Source organism: Onychomys torridus, chromosome 8, assembly GCF_903995425.1.
Source record: "Onychomys torridus chromosome 8, mOncTor1.1, whole genome shotgun sequence".
Lineage (NCBI taxonomy): Eukaryota > Metazoa > Chordata > Mammalia > Rodentia > Cricetidae > Onychomys > Onychomys torridus.
In genome coordinates, this window is record NC_050450.1 from 53,247,254 (window position 1) to 53,263,454 (window position 16,201).

The following is a 16,201-nucleotide window of genomic DNA, read 5'->3' on the forward strand; positions in this document are numbered from 1 at the left end:
TACTGTCCCCCAAGTTCTGTGCAGCAGGTTTGGTACAGACATCGGCCCAGCCCTCAACAGGTGCTAATTATCATCCCTTTGACCAGTTGTGAGTCTCTGAATTAACTGTCACCTATTGAAAAGAGAAGCCCCTTGGGTACTAGTCATGATCTGGAATCCAGCCTCCCCTCTTTCCTGAGTCTTGGAGGTCCTAAGCCCCCAAGATTTGTCTACATACTGCTGCATCAGCCTGGAGCATGGCATTCTGAGTCCAACTGAGTGCCATCCTGCCTGAAACCTAGCATCTTCACAGGGCCAAGGTAATCTTCTCAGCAGCCTGGCAAGCGTGGAAACCTAGAGTCCTAGGCAGTTCAATCCAGATCTCTAAGAAGCAGGCTCAGATCCTGATGTCTTTTGAAAGTGTACCAAGAGAATCTGATGCATCCAGACAGAGGGGGCCATCTCCACTGGGGAAAGTCATTTCCTTAGAGGATGAAACCCTGCAAGGCAGGCACCACCATCAATCTTTGGCATTAGAAATGCTTATCATCCAGGGGTAGAAACAAGTCCTGGTGTGTCCACCGTTCAGTGTCTGGTGGTCATCAGGACCACTTCTTTCTCCTGGTAGTCACCCACCTTTTCAAATGAATTGGGACCAGAGTGTCTCACAACACTTTCAGCTGTCCTCCCCTTTCTAGATTCTCATCAAGAGCTCTTCTCTATCCAGTGAAAACATGGGGGCAGTTTCCATCAAAGGATGTGCTCTCATTTCTCGCTAGAATCTCTGTCTTGTTCTGCAAATAAAACGTGGTAGCTGCACTCCTGAGCTCTAGGACGGGACTCCTTTGTTTCAATTCCTCACACGCATATGTCACCTGGCAAGTAACTTGCTGACCCAGCCCCACGCCACACCCCCGAGTCCTCATCTGCAAAGTGAGGGACACAGCCTAGCCCACTTCAGAAAGTTATGAAAATTAGGTGGTTCAAAACTGATTATGAGCTTAGAACAATGGCAAGCCTCTAAAAAGCATTCAACAGATGGTACCATTTATGAATAGCACCGTGGAACCTGAGACCTCCCTTCATAGTAAAACATATGGACCATATGTTCACCATGGTATGACTCTATTCTGCTTTGGAAAACAAACAGCACTAGCAATTTGACTTGAGACAGCCTTCTCCAGCTTGATACGTTTGAGCATGCCTTCGCCTTGAGGTGAACAGGGTCTCTTTGAGCTCCCAGTATTTCAAGGAATGGAAGAATAAAGAGCAATGCACTTTTGAGGTGAAGAGTATGCTAATGATGACCCTGGGTTAATCACTGCACCATATACCCACACACTGACACATCACATCACACCTTAAAACCTCGTTGATTATATGTTAATTAAAATGAACGATGATTCGCTTGAAAGAGATGATGACCACTTGGTACAGTCTCTGGTGTTCTTTCTGAGAGGTTAAGCTAGATGTTTTGGATGGCCAAGTCCTATGGCTAGAGATTACTAGAAATTCTTTCCATCCATAGGTATACCCTTTGCTCCCAGACTGCTCTCAGAAAAGCTTCTCCCACCTCTTCTGTGCTACCTGCATGGTCTTTACCCTGGTCTCTACCACCCTGGCTCTGGTGCCAATTCTCCTGCCCCCCTATTCTCTACTTCCTCATGACAAGTAGTCATTTGCATTTTAAAATAGTTCTTAATCTACAGACAAAGAGAAGACACACCTTTCTGAAGCTTACACAAACAAGGGAAGAAAGTCAGTAATCATAAAGGCAAGCCACACAGAGGAGCCACAGTCTGTGGCTTGCCTTGCGTGTGGGGTGCACTGGCTGCTGGCCTGCTAATCTTGCTCCCTCAGCCCAATCCTTAGTGCTATTAATTCATTGTTGCTATTTTTTTTTTTTTTTTTTTATTTTCAAGACAGGGTTTCTTTGTGTAGCGTTTGTACCTTTCCTGGAACTCACTCTGTAGCCCAGGCTGGCTTCGAACTTACAAAGATCCACCTGCCTCTGCCTCCCAAGTGCTGGGATTAAAGGCGTGCACCACTACCACCCGACATATGCTGGTTTCTACTCTAAAATATTTCTGTAACAGATATGGGTAAAGACCTCAAGACTACTCTTTTCTTGTTCCTTCTGCTAAAAGGAATCACTGCCATGGTCTAGTTGGGCCTTTCTAGAACCTTCTTCAATGTACACTGACAGGGCTACTTCTAAAATTCTACCTTATGGAGAGTTGGGGATTTATCTTTCTTTAAAAAATATAGCTGGAGGAAGGAAAGGAAGGGGAAATGATGTAATTACATTAGAATCTGAAATAATGAAAGAAATAATTAATGTATACACACACACACACACACACACACACACACACACACACACACACACACCCTCATGTGCCCTCATTAACTTGCCTATTTCATTCAACAGACCTATCTTCCCTAGTAGCCTGAGTGGCCTTATCAGCTTCTTAATTGCCTCAGCATTTATACACATGCCTTTTTGGGAATATGTATCACTAGTCCTTCATGATGGAGAGTAAGAAGGGCAGTTGTCTGATCCTGGATCACAGGCTTTCACACATTTGTGAACCTATAAACAATGCAGCACAGCAACTACTTACACGGCATTAGGTCTTACAAGTAATCTATGGACAGCTTAAAGTGCCATGAGCTTCTATGAAAACACTATGCTGGCTGCTTTGGATCAGGAACCTAAGCATCCAATGGTCCACAGATATCAACAGATGATTATACTTCCCATAATCCCAACCCACAGCATTGAAATTCAAGGTACTCACTTGGAAGCCTGGATCCATTCATCATAGAGTTCAAAGGTCATAAGAGGCTCTGGCAACTCCCGAAGATAAGACTTCAAAGCCCCTGGGCATAAATACAGTAAGCTGTTAACAACACAGCAGGACAAACGGCATCAGCCTGCACTGTCCACATGGACATGACTCCTTGACCAACACAAGATCAAACAGCGGCTTCCCATGTGAATAGTCGCCAGACTTGGAGAGTACCTGGGTTGAAAATTACATAGCCCTGCCCTTTATTTTCACATTACCTCACCTTCAGCTGTACTCCCAAGGTAGTCTTCCTTCACTGATCAGATCAATCAGGCCTGAAAGGGCCCTATGTGGACGTCAGAAGCCATTGTTCCTGACATGGAGTCACACACTGTCCACGTTCACCCCTTCCCACAAACCCTGGCTCAGAGGTGGAGGGGACCCACCTGCAATGGCATGGGGGTCTGCCGAATACTCCTGCACATCCACCACACAGCAGTCCAGAGCAGCTTTCAGCTTCTTCAGCTTGGAGGCTGAGGGGGCTACCCGGAAGAGGCCCTACCAAATAGGATGGAGTGGTTAGAGTGTGGCCAGCAACTCAGAGGAAGAAGAAAAAAACAGAGAAATGGAAAGTCTACCAGCTCTTCCCTCTGAACCACCCTCCTCCAGCATCTCAACCAACGCCATATCCTGATGTTGCAGCTGCCTACTTTCTAGGCATCTCCTCCAGACTCGCGCTGTTCTCAGGGCAGCAGCTCACTGCACTGATTTACTACGTCTATTGGTATCTGAACCTTGGACTCTCGGGTGTCTGACTTTTACACTCAAAGTAAATCTGGGAGAATCCATCGGAGAGATGCCAGACATGAAGGTCTCATGACAACTTGGATAAACAAATGTCTGTGGCAATGGTTCTTAGCCTTCCTGATGCCGTGACCCTTTAAGACAGTTGTGGCAATCCCCAACCATAACATTTTCGTTGCTACTTCATAACTGTAATTTTGCCACTGTTGTGAATTGTAAGGTAGATTTCTGTATTTTCTGATGGTCTTAGGCAACCCTTGTGGAAGGGTCCTATGACCCCCAAAGGGGTCGCAACCCACAGATTGAGAACCCCTGGTCTCCAGGCTGTGTGCCTATGCACATGCATATGTGTCCCATTAGGAATGTCATTCTGTCTCCTGCTTGAGGATCAAGATGTGAGCTCTCAGCTGTTCCTGCTGCTGCCATACCTTTGCTCCACCACCATGGACTCTGACCCTCGGAAACCATAAGCCCTAAATTGCATGCTTTCGTTTATGTAAAATGCCTTGGATGTGGTGTTTATCACAGTACTGAAAGAGAAACTAAGTCAGAGACAGAAGTAACGCCATAAGAAGAGGAGAGAGTGAGCGGTGGTATTCACATGGGCAGAGGACAGAGTGAGCGGTGGTACTCACATGGACAGAGGACAGAGTGAGCGGTGGTACTCACATGGACAGAGGACAGAGTGAGCGGTGGTACTCACATGCACAGAGGACAGAGTGAGCGGTGGTACTCGCATGGACAGAGGACAGAGTGAGCTGTGGTACTCACATGCACAGAGAGGACAGAGTGAGCAGTGGTACTCACATGCACAGAGAGGACAGAGTGAGCGGTGGTACTCACATGGGCAGAGGACAGAGTGAGCGGTGGTACTCACATGGACAGAGAGGACAGAGTGAGCGGTGGTACTCCACATGGGACAGAAGGACAGAGTGAGCGGTGGTACTCACATGCACAGAGGACAGAGTGAGCGGTGGTACTCACATGGACACAGAGAGGACAGAGTGGGGGTACTCACATGCACGAGAGACAGAGTGAGCGGTGGTACTCACATGGCAGAGGACAGAGTGAGCGGTGGTATCACATGGACAGAGGACAGAGTGGCGGTGGTACTCACATGAGAGGCAGAGTGACGTGTACTCACATGAGGGAGAGTAGCGGTGGTACTCACATGATGGGTGGTCTCACATGACAGAGGACAGAGTGAGCGTGGTACTCACATGGACAGAGGACAGAATTGAGCGGTGGTACTCACATGCACAGAGGACAGAGTGAGCGGTGGTACTCACATGGACAGAGGACAGAGTGAGCGGTGGTACTCACATGGACAGAGGACAGAGTGAGCGGTGGTACTCACATGGACAGAGGACAGAGTGAGCGGTGGTACTCACATGCACAGAGAGGACAGAGTGAGCGGTGGTACTCACATGGACAGAGAGGACAGAGTGAGCGGTGGTACTCACATGGGCAGAGGACAGAGTGAGCGGTGGTACTCACATGGGCAGAGGACAGAGTGAGCGGTGGTACTCACATGGACAAAGAGGACAGAGTGAGCGGTGGTACTCACATGGGCAGAGGACAGAGTGAGCGGTGGTACTCACATGGACAGAGAGGACAGATTGAGTGGTGGTACTCACATGGGCAGAGGACAGAGTGAGCGGTGGTACTCACATGGACAGAGAGGACAGAGTGAGCAGTGGTACTCACATGGACAGAGAGGACAGTGTGAGCGGTGGTACTCAAATGGACAGAGGACAGAGTGAGTGGGGGTACTCACATGGACAGAGAGGACAGTGTGAGCGGTGGTACTCACATGGACAGAGGACAGAGTGATCGGTGGTACTCACATGGACAGAGGACAGAGTGAGCGGTGGTACTCACATGGACAGAGGACAGAGTGAGCGGTGGTACTCACATGCACAGAGAGGACAGAGTGAGCGGTGGTACTCACATGCACAGAGAGGACAGAGTGAGCGGTGGTACTCACATGGGCAGAGGACAGAGTGAGCAGTGGTACTCACATGGACAGAGGACAGATTGAGCGGTGGTACTCACATGGGCAGAGGACAGAGTGAGCAGCGGTACTCACATGGGCAATGAATGTTGAGAGTGGATTTTGGAGTTAGGCTTCATAAGGAAACAAAGCCAATGAATTAGGAAAGGAATGGGAGGCTGCCCTGGGCTGCAAAGGGATATTCTTTTCTAGGCTTAAGAAAAATCTAATCATATTTGTGAGTGAAAGAAAGGAAGTGAGGTAGAGTGGGAAAAAGGCAAAATTGGAGTTGGTGGCCTGTCTAGAGGAAGACTGTCCCATGAAGGGCAGAAACCAGAGAGGTGGGGATCAGACAGGAAACATCAAATGCCAGTTCACCAATTGATACTGCCTGGATTCTTAACAATGCTAACAAAGTATTGTTATGTTACTTACACCATATACTGAGACTATGGCAGAATTAATTTGCTTCTGAATACCCAAGACAAGGATTAGGAGCAGCAACTGGAGGTGGAGAAGAACCAAAGGGTCTAGGGAAAAGTCTCATTGTTCTATCTTTATTAAGTTTTTCTATAATTGAAAGAAATAACCAAGGCTATATAGCAAGTTCCATACCAGCTTGGGCTATAGGGTGAGACCCTGCCTCAAAAAACAAAGGGGGGGGGAGGGAAGGAGGGAAGGAGAGAGGAAGGAAAGGAGAAAGACAACTGGCAAGAAAAGCCCAGTTACCTCCTCCATGACTCTTAGGGACCAAGGAGACCCTTCTTCATTTTTCCACTAATGACAACTATGGAAATTGTAACAAAGTTTTAACCATATAAAGACATAAACAAATCCCCCATATTTATTGGTACATATGGGTAACATATGTATAGGTGTGCACACGGGGGCACCAGAGGAGAACATTTTCTCTACTGCTCTCTGTCTTAGTCTCTTGAGAAGGGGGTCTCTCTCTATACCTGGAACTCACAGGTCTGTGTCTAGGAAGGAGTCTAGTAAACCCCAGAAATCCTGTCTCAGCCCCCATCCACCCCAGCACTAGTTACAAGAGTGTACAGCTGCACCCATTTCTTCACATGCTTGCACAGCAGGTACTTAGGGATGCAGCCGTCTCCCCAGCTCCATAGTTAGTGTGTTCTTTTCCCCTTTTAGATTTTCTGTGTTTGATCTGGAGTTTTCCATGTTTAGGAGACCACCTACCTTTTGGTGATTAAATTTAAAAGATATTTACCCATTGATCAGATTGATTATTTATTGATTGATGACAATTTTCAGTCTTAATCCTTAATATTTTATGTTCACATTTGAGATTGTTTAAACTTTCTCATAGAGAAAAAAAATAAAATAAATCCAGGCAGCAGCTAGAACTGCAAAATAGTTTTCTTCTGCTGACCCTTGGGCAATTTCTATTAAGTGGCTGAGTGATACAGCAGAGATGGCTGTGCTGTGGCAATGCATTTTTCCCCTTTGAGACAGGGTCTCACTCTGCAGCCTTGGCTGGCCTACAGCTCACTATGTAGACCAGGCTCTGCCTCCCGAGATCTGGAATTAAAGGTGTGCACCACCACACCTGGCTGGCCAGTCTGTAAGTTGAAAGTTATGATCTTTGACCCACTGCTCAATCCATTTTGAGATTTGGTTGAATTATCCTCTAGCTCTTCTGGTTTATTATTGGGCAGCTGGTGCACAATTTCTTCATTGTAAGATGCTATGGCTTCTTCATAAAGATCTTGAAAAATCTCACACGGAATGTTGTCTTGTGGCTTCTTCTTATGACCCCTTGTTTCAAGTCTTTTGTACAATATACTATTATCTGTTCTCCGCACAAACACTATATGAAACCAGTGTTCAGGAAAAGAATCAAAACCATGGTAACCAACAGTAATGCTGCTTTCTCTCATTGGCTTCTCTAACTCATCGGCAACTCTCTCTTGGTCTAAAATGGGACAACCATAATCTTCATCATAGCCATCATATAACTGCCCTTCTCAAGCTAAATCACCCACATTTATGTACTTCAGTCCTGACCTTGACACAAGTTCTTTGCCTAGTGTGGTTTTTGCAGCCCCTGGTATAGCAGTGATCAGGATGTTCAGAAGTTTCATAGTTGGATCGGCCGGTTTTGTGTGTCAACTTGACACAAGCTAGAGTCATCAGAGGAAGGAGCCTCAGCTGAGGAAATGCCTCCATGAAATCCAGCTGTAAGGCATGTTCTCCTCTAGTGATCAATGGGGAGGGCCCAGCCCATCGTGGTGGTGCCATCCCTGGGCTGTTGGTCTTGGGTTCTATAAGAAGGTGGACTGAACGAGCCAGAGGAAGCAAGGCAGTAAGAGCTCCCCTCCATGGTCTCAGCATCAGCTCCTGCTTCTGGGGTCCTGTCTTGTTTGAATTCCTGTCCTGACTGCCTTCAGTGATGAACAGCAATGCTAAAGTGTAAGCCTAATAAAAACCCTTTCCTTCCCAACCTGCTTTTTTGTCATGGTGTTTCATCACAGCAATAGAAACCCTGACTAGGACAAATTGGTATTGCTGTGTCTGACCTGACCATGTTTTTGGGAGGATTGTGAAAAGGCTTTGGAAGTTTGGGCTAGAAAGGTTATTGAGTGTCAAGACCTCAGTGGGATGTTCTGTGGGAACTCGGAAGCTAAGAATGTTGAGAGCAGTGCAGACGATAGAGGCCTGGCTTGCAAAGTTTCAGAGGGAAGTTTAAAGACTATCAGGGCCATTTGTTAGTTTGAATTAAGATCCTGTGGTCTTGTTAGCTGGGGTTGAAGAATGAACTGTGATTAACAAGATACCAACCAGTACTACTGAAGTGAAACCTTAATGATACTGGGACAACTGATGCTGGTTGGCTGGAGCTAAGAAATTAGTGGTAATTAAGACTAGACCAGCATCACTGAGGTGAAATCTTCTGGGAAGTGTTTTCTGAGAGCACAGAGATGCTATGTTTCAGAGGCGGCCAAGTTTGTACCTTGTACTAGCAGCTGGACTTGGTAATGTGTAAGCATCACCCAGGTGGTACTGGTTTTGAAGGTGTGGAGGGGTCATGGAAAGCAGCTGAGGCTTGGCACTGTGAGAGGCCAGGAGAGGCCATTGGTGAAGGTGTAGCCTCAGTGGCAGTTGAAGGCCCAGTTGAAGGGGTCATGCAAAGAATCTGAGGCTTGGCACCATGAACAGAAGCTATGAGAGGCTATTGGTGAAAATTCAGCAGAACACCCCAGCATTCTGGGGGTGCCAGGACCATGGAAGGACCACCAGGAACAGCAATAGCAGCGGAGTGGAGCCAGCCAGAGCCTAGAAGACAAGCTGTGTGTGCTGCAGAGGGCAGAGCTGGAGAAGTGACCCAAGCCCTTTGGAGGAGCCCGGAAGATTGTGAGTGGATCCCAGACATTGGACAGCTGGAATTTTGTTTTGCTTTGATGTGATTGTGACTGTGCCCTGATTTTTCCCTTTTGAAGTAAGAACATATTTTATTGGAGCCCACACTTGAGAGACTTTGAATTTTAAAAGACTTTGGAAAATGACTAAAATTTTAATGTGTTTGAATTTGTAAAGGTCGTGGGACTTTTAAAGATATTTAAGATCTTGGGGATGAATAAGAAAGGAAGGGTGTGGCTTAACAGTGATGTGTTTGTGTGTCACGTTGACAAGCGGTCAGTTGTATTGGCTGAAGTGTAATCCAAACAAACTCTTTCCTCCCCAACTTGCTTTTGGTCTTTGGTCATGGTGTTTCTTCACAGCAACAGAAACCCTAACTAAGACAATAGTCCTCCTTCATAAGCAGCCAACACCTTGGCTCATGTGCCTCTTCAATTTTATTTTTTAATATCTACTATGAAGAATAGGCCTGGCACACAAAAATACAGCCAACATAGGTGTGCATATTGCTGCCTTCCCTCTCTTCCTTAGCCTTTAGGTTGTCCTATCTGGCTTTGCACTCACTTTAAGAATACAGCCTGTCTTAGACTAACCATGCTTACTGGATAGATGCTAGACTCATCTCTTCCAGTAAGTTTATAAGCCTTTATCCCATGTTTATATTTTTGTCCAGTAACAAATACTGAGCCCATAGCATGCCCTACACCAATACAGAGTGGCTGATCAGGCTAAAGGAAGATAGAGTAAATATGTTATAATCGCCTGTAGATGAATCCAAACAAATGACTGACCAGGCAAGGCAAGCAATGATCAACACCAATTCCTCATAGCCCTGCCTCACAGGAGGCTTCTAAAAAAGAGAAGTCTAATGTCACAATCACTCGACTTTTGAGGATCTGTACAGAAGAACCAGATGCAAATGGCTAAGGGCACTATTCTGAAAATCAGAAACTTACTAAGGAAGAGGGGCAGGAGGTGGGAAAGGAGAAAGAAGAAGAGCGGAGGAGAAGGAGGCAGAGGAAGAGGAGGATTAGGAGGAAGGAGAGGAGAAAAGAGGGAGAGGAAGAAGTGGAAAACCAGGAGGAGGCGGCAGAAGAATAAAAGGAGGCAGTAAGATTATACTAATAAAAGCAGCAGCAGATTGTTCAAATCACCAAATTACATTAAATATGAAGAAGGGATGTCTAGAATATCTCATTCGGCCCTTGTGGGAAGATGTCAGCCTCCCATAGTCCTCTATTCTCTCTGTGAAAGTGAAGGCTCTCATAAGAATGTGGTACCTATTAGTATCTTCAGAAGAGACAATAGTGCTTGTATCACCGAATGTCTTGATTTAGGGATCCAGGCTGGGGATGCTACAGGAGACAAGCTCTTACAGACCCTGCCTCTTACAGGCCAGTTGGGGGATGGGTGTGGCTGCTTTGTGCCTACCTCCTCCTGCATCCCACACTCCAGCAGCATCGTTACACACGCCTCTATAGGGAAGGCAATCTCACGGCCACTGATCATGAGGTGCTCCTCCAGGGGCTTCCCAAAGGAAGGTTTCTCCACCCAGGCCTCTGGGGAGGGGTAAGCAAGAAAGAGGACAGTTAGTAGCTTTCCAAGGCCACCCATGCCAGACTCCTCTTGTTCAGATTCTACACAGACTACCAAAGAGACAGAGGGCCCAGATGAGCATTCATTTTTGTGGCTTAGTGGGAAATGGAAAGGCACAGAGAGAACTGTACAGGGCATCACTGGGGTCACTGGGGTCACTGGGGTCACTGGGGTACACCAGCTCGGGGGGGGGTAAACTGACTCTTCTAAACATGAGTGTTCCCAGGGGAGCACAGGTGGGGAGCTAGTCTCATCCAGGAAGGCAAGCAGGCTCCCCACCCTCTCAGCTCTGAGGGTGGTTTGCACTTACCCTGCTGCGCTTTGATCTGAGGCAACACAGCCTGTAGCAGTGTCAAGGACTTCCTATGGTACTCAGCTTGCACTTCTATGAGCTGAAAAAACACAAGAACAAACCTTATACTTTCCCAAAGGGAAGCAGGCTCCTATGGGGGCCTCTGTTCTGTCTGAAGACACTCATGGAGGAAGCAGGCAGGATCGCCCTCAGTGTCCTCCAAGGACAATAGGCTTCAGCCAGTATGGCAAAGGAGTCATTCCAGGTGGAAATTTGGGAGGCAGAGAATCAGGAAGGAATAGGGGATCTGCCTGAGCTGGAGCCTGGCTTAGAGAACTTGCTTTAGTAGATCACCTGATGTTTACCCTGCATCCTCAGAGCTAAAGGTAGCGATGGAAGGTGTGACAGTCAGTGAATGTAAACAGCCTGCGTGCATATTGATTTCTGTGATCAGTTGAACACGGATGTGGTCAGAAAGCAGGTGGCTCTACTCCTTCAGATACACTGGGAAGTAAAATGGCTTTGACTATAGTCCCGGGACCTCAGGAACAAGCTCCTTCAAGGTGTGTCCCTTGCCATCCTATCCCATTAAAGAATCAACTGCAATGTTGCTTAGGACCAAGGAAAACCACTGAGCGGAGTGATTTCATTTATTTTCTGGCCATCTATCTCTCCAAAACTAAAAAAAGGCCTGCCATGGAGTGTAAACAGCAACAGCACTCGTGTGGGAACTTGTGTGTCCTCAGTGGTAGAGTGCTTGCCTAGCAAGCACAAGATCCTGGGTTCGATCCTCAGCTACCACACACACACACACACACACACACACACACACACACAAGAATTTCGTATATCAAACCAATGGAATGCTTCTGAAAATATACTACCATGGTGGCTTGAATGATAAACAGTCCCCATAGTCTCTTTGAGGGAGTGGGGTTCAGGTGATGGGTCTTGCTTGAGGAAATCCGTCACTGGGGGCAGGCTCAGAGAGTAAAAAGCCTTGCCTGCTTCCTGTTTGTGTTTGAGGATGTGAGCTCGCAGCTTCCTTCTTGGGTCTCCCTCCAGGCCTGCCTGCTGTCTAGCTTGCTCTCCATCATGGACTCTCATCTGTCTAGTACCGTAAGTCCCAAATAAACCCTTCCTTCTCAGAGCTGTTTGGGGGCACGGTGTTTGACCAAAGCAACAGAAAATTAATCAATACAATTACTCAACTACTGCTTTGAACCAGACATTGCACATTGGAAGTGATACCAGTTCTTTTGTAGGTCCGTGCATTGGGGTGGCGGGGAGGGCTGCAAAAGTCTGTACCCCTAATAATGTGGGGAAAGTGCCCCAGCCCATAGCTACTCACCCACTGAGCACTTTAAACTTCTCAGACCTGTCTGCCTGCTCCTCTCTGACTCACTCTGTTCTTATCCCATCGTTTCCTTGGTCATGAAATAAAAGCTCATAGATTTTTAGCTTTATTTTCAATTTTTGGAACAGGTACACTCAATTCTTTTTTCATATTGTAGGATTTCTCTGTCAATACTTTTCTGTTATTTCTTTATTTGGCCTGTGTTTACTCTGGCAAGGAGCCAGGGTCCAAATTATCTGGACTGGATGATTGAAGTCAAGGGACTGGGATCCTGTCTCTAGACTCTCAATCTGCTTTCACTGAGAAGAGGCAGCCACAGGGCCACATCAATCACTGTTCATCTCTCTGCCTTGAACTTGGCAAAAATCTTCAACAGAAACACATAAATGCCTTTATAAGAAATTGAATAGTTTCCTGTTCTTCTCCAATCCTGTGTTGTCACAAATCTAGGTTTCCCAGCTTGGGTCCTCCTGACTTTCTGGGTTGGGCGACTCTGTAGGGAGCTGCCTGTGCATCTGAAGAGGCTTAGCATTTTCTGCTGTGTCTACCATTGACACAATGCCACAACCATCCTGAGCTAGGGCAACCAGAGGCATCTGCCCACCTCCAAAGTCCTCCAGAAATGGAGGGAAAGTCACTCTTGGTTGAGAATCCCTACTACAAGTTAACTAAACTGTGCTAATCCTCAGGGACGTGGTCCTGTTTTAAGCTCAGATCTGGGAACAAATCCACACATGCAGGGCAGAATTCACCTAGAGATTGAAGCAGTGAAGTGCCGTCTCCCACCCCATACCTCTTCCCATGATGTTTTCATGCAACCAGAAGGCCCTTGTTTTTATGCCCACCTTCCTTTGCTGTCCATACCACGACACTTACAGACTTTCTGCAGTCTTGCCTTTGTGGACCCTTACCGTTTGAAAGTAGTTTGCATAGTCAATTTCTTTGGCCACAAAACTGTACATGTCAGCAGAGAGCTGGTCCTGTGCAAGGGAAAATATATAAACAAGGTTAAAAAAAAAATGGAAGAGGGTGGCTAACACTTGTCACAGACAGCATGGGAGGAAGGACTTCAACTCTGCTGTACCTGATTTTCAACAGTATGTGAACTATCACACGTTCATCCCATGGGGGCCTCCAGCCTTGCAACCATGGTTCTAGAAATGAATGACTTTGAAAGTCTACCACGAGAGTAGTTTCCTCAGAGCTGTAAGTTCTGGGCTAGCAAATCCAAGCTGGTGTGCCAGAGTGATGTGCAAATGAGCTTTCTACACCTCTGCAGCTCACAGCTTCACTGGAAGCAATCCCAAGCACACAGTGGTTTGCCTCCCTCTGCCATGTCTTCCCCTGGGTTACTTGACCTTCCTGTTCACCTTCACTGTCCAGCTCACTGGATGGCCATGAACACATGGGGAAGCGACAGAAATGCAGTGAGTTTCAAAAAACCTGGACAGACAAGTGCACAGTGGCAAAGGAGTGCCAACTCAAGACTTGGCCAGTTCTGACCTTATCCTGTGCTGCACAAAAGTTTAATAGTTAAAAATTCTTAACCATTAGACTTTCCATGGACTGCAGTGGCTATCACCTAATGCTGCCCTGGAATCTGGGACATTTTATTCTGGGAAGAATGGATTTCCGTGCCAGAGAGACAGCCACAGAATGCACAACAAATGCTTTTTTGAGCATCATTTACTGTTGCTAACACCATTTGACTCCTCTGTCCTTGTGTGTGGAAGCCATGTGGTATCCAGAGGCCATGGCCCCGAGAGGAGGCACTTACTGAGAAGAGCCTGCACACGGGAGTGAGACAGGCAGAGCAGTAACCCAAAAGCCAGCATGGATGCTGAACAGACAGAACAGAGTAGCCCCACACTTCAGGAAGAGGTGGCCCTGTGAAACCTTAGGCAGTTGGCAGTGCCCTTGGTCTCTCCAGTTGCCCACTGAACTGGCTCTCCTTGAGAACAAAGGATCCTTAAGTTCTTGTGCACAAGGCAAGAGAACCAAGTCACAGAGATAGAGGAGGAAACCTGTCCTCGGGGGACCTCATTAAGACCCCTCACCTGGGTTTAAAATTATTAGACCAGCCTGAGCTTGGTCCATAAGCAACAAATGGAGAAAGGGGAAAATGAATTAACTTTCATTCGTAAATGCATAAGTGCCCAGCTTTATGCTATAAAGAATTCTCACCGGACTCTTTTATGTCAGTTTTCCCCAACCCCTGGAAAATTGTCTGTTGTAGAATATTATTTTAAGATGTATTACATTTGTTTATGCTGTGGAATATTTGTTTAATGATGCAAAGATATGTTGCATTCCATTTATGTTTCATTTGTTTAACTCTGTGAAGCTGTGTTACTGTGCCTGTCTAAAACACCTGATTGGTCTAATAAAGAGCAGAATGGCCAATAACAAGGCAGGAGAAAGGAGAGGTGGGGCTGGCAGGCAGAGTGTAAATAGAAGGAGAAAAAGAAAGCAAGAGAGATGGAGGCGTAAAAGAGAAGGGGTTAGCCACCCAGACATACAGCCAGATATGGAATAAGAAGGAAAGAAAAGATGTATAGAAATAGAGAAAGGTAAAAGCCCAGAGGCAAAAGGTAGATGGGATAATTTAAGTCAAGAAAAGCTGGCTAAAAACAAGCCAGGCTAAAGCTGGGCATTCATAAGAAAGAATAAGACTCTGGGTGATAGGCTTCCAAAGAGCTAAGAGCCAAAAGAGAAAAGAACAACTAACTACAATTGTCCTCAAATTTTCTTTCATCTGAGTTAGGGTAAATGGACATAGACTGTAGCTTTATGGTGATGCTGGGGATTGAACTCAAGGCCTTACATGTGGTAGGGAAACACTTCACCCCTGAGCTATATCCACAGTTCCTTAGACAAGAACTAAGTTTCTAATTTGGGATCAGCATGTTACAGAGTCCAAGGACCTTTTCTCTCTGTCGATGATTATCTCAGAATGCTCAGCTTGATAGCGGCTTGAATATTAATTGCTAAATGAACAAACAGCAACATGAAGTCTCACAGCAGGCAAATTTCCCAAAGAATAAAACAGGCCCAACATTATTTCTCTCTCTTTCCTCAGAGCAGCCCTCTACAGGCTGCCAAGTGCCAAAAGTTTAAGAGGAGACCTCATCTGGAGTCTACCACAGATGTCATCCCTGCAGCAGCTCTTGACAGGAGACATCCAGCACAAGTGTGAGAGATGCTTCACAAAGGCAAAGGCCAGAGGGAAATGATCCATGATCTGGCCAACAGTAGAGAGGAAGGCAGCCCAAAGGACTGACTGCTGCATCTCATACATCTTCACATTCAATGTCTCAGCTTCTCAAACAATCACACACACACACACACACACACACACACACACACACACACACACATCAAACAAACAACCAAGAAAAACAAACAAACAAAAAAACCCAGGATGTTCTCCCAAGAAGGCAAATGAATTTTTTTCTGTTTTTTACATATGTGGTTAGATACCTGTGCCATTAAATCTAGCAATACAGTTTCTGAACATGCTAGACTATAAATAAGAAAAAAGGTAAAAACTGTACATCAATGGTCTACTTACCTAAATCATCTACAAAGGGGAAAAAAACTCTCCTCATTCATCAATATAGCTATTGGTCTTGGTTGTCAACTTGACTGTATCAGCAATGTCTAAGACTAGTGAATAACATCTGTGTGTCTTGTGGGTGTTTCCACGGAGGACAGACATGTGGGAGAGTGACTGAGGAAGATACCCTCAAACTAGGCAGCACCAGCCAATGGGGGTGGACCAGATATAAAATGTCTGAGGAAAAAACACGATGTGAGGCCCCTGCCTATGCTTCTCCCAGAGCAAACACTTCCAGTCCTGCTGCAATCTCTGCCCCCATCAGACCCCAGCTTCTATGGCATTTTCTTTTCTTCTTTTTTTTTTTCTTTTTGGTTTTTCGAGACCAGGTTTCTCTGTGTAGCTTTGCACCTTTCCTGGAACTTACTTTGTAGACCAGACTGGCCTTGAA

General features: G+C 46.2%; 1 protein-coding gene and 1 pseudogene across 4 annotated transcripts in view; both read right to left on the reverse strand.

Moving 5' to 3' along the window:
* The window catches only part of Arhgap44 (Rho GTPase activating protein 44), a 177,756-nt gene that overhangs the window by 29,263 nt on the left and 132,292 nt on the right, over nucleotides 1–16,201 (reverse strand). For all 4 annotated transcript variants that reach the window (XM_036197135.1, XM_036197133.1, XM_036197132.1 and 1 more), the window contains exons 8-12: nucleotides 13,106–13,174; nucleotides 10,856–10,937; nucleotides 10,381–10,508; nucleotides 3,218–3,329; nucleotides 2,781–2,862 (exon numbers count right to left, since the gene is read on the reverse strand). In XM_036197135.1, the coding sequence (XP_036053028.1) occupies nucleotides 2,781–2,862; nucleotides 3,218–3,329; nucleotides 10,381–10,508; nucleotides 10,856–10,937; nucleotides 13,106–13,174 (473 nt within the window). The remainder of the gene's footprint in view (nucleotides 1–2,780; nucleotides 2,863–3,217; nucleotides 3,330–10,380; nucleotides 10,509–10,855; nucleotides 10,938–13,105; nucleotides 13,175–16,201) is intronic.
* Nucleotides 6,060–7,689, reverse strand: LOC118590176 (annotated as a pseudogene).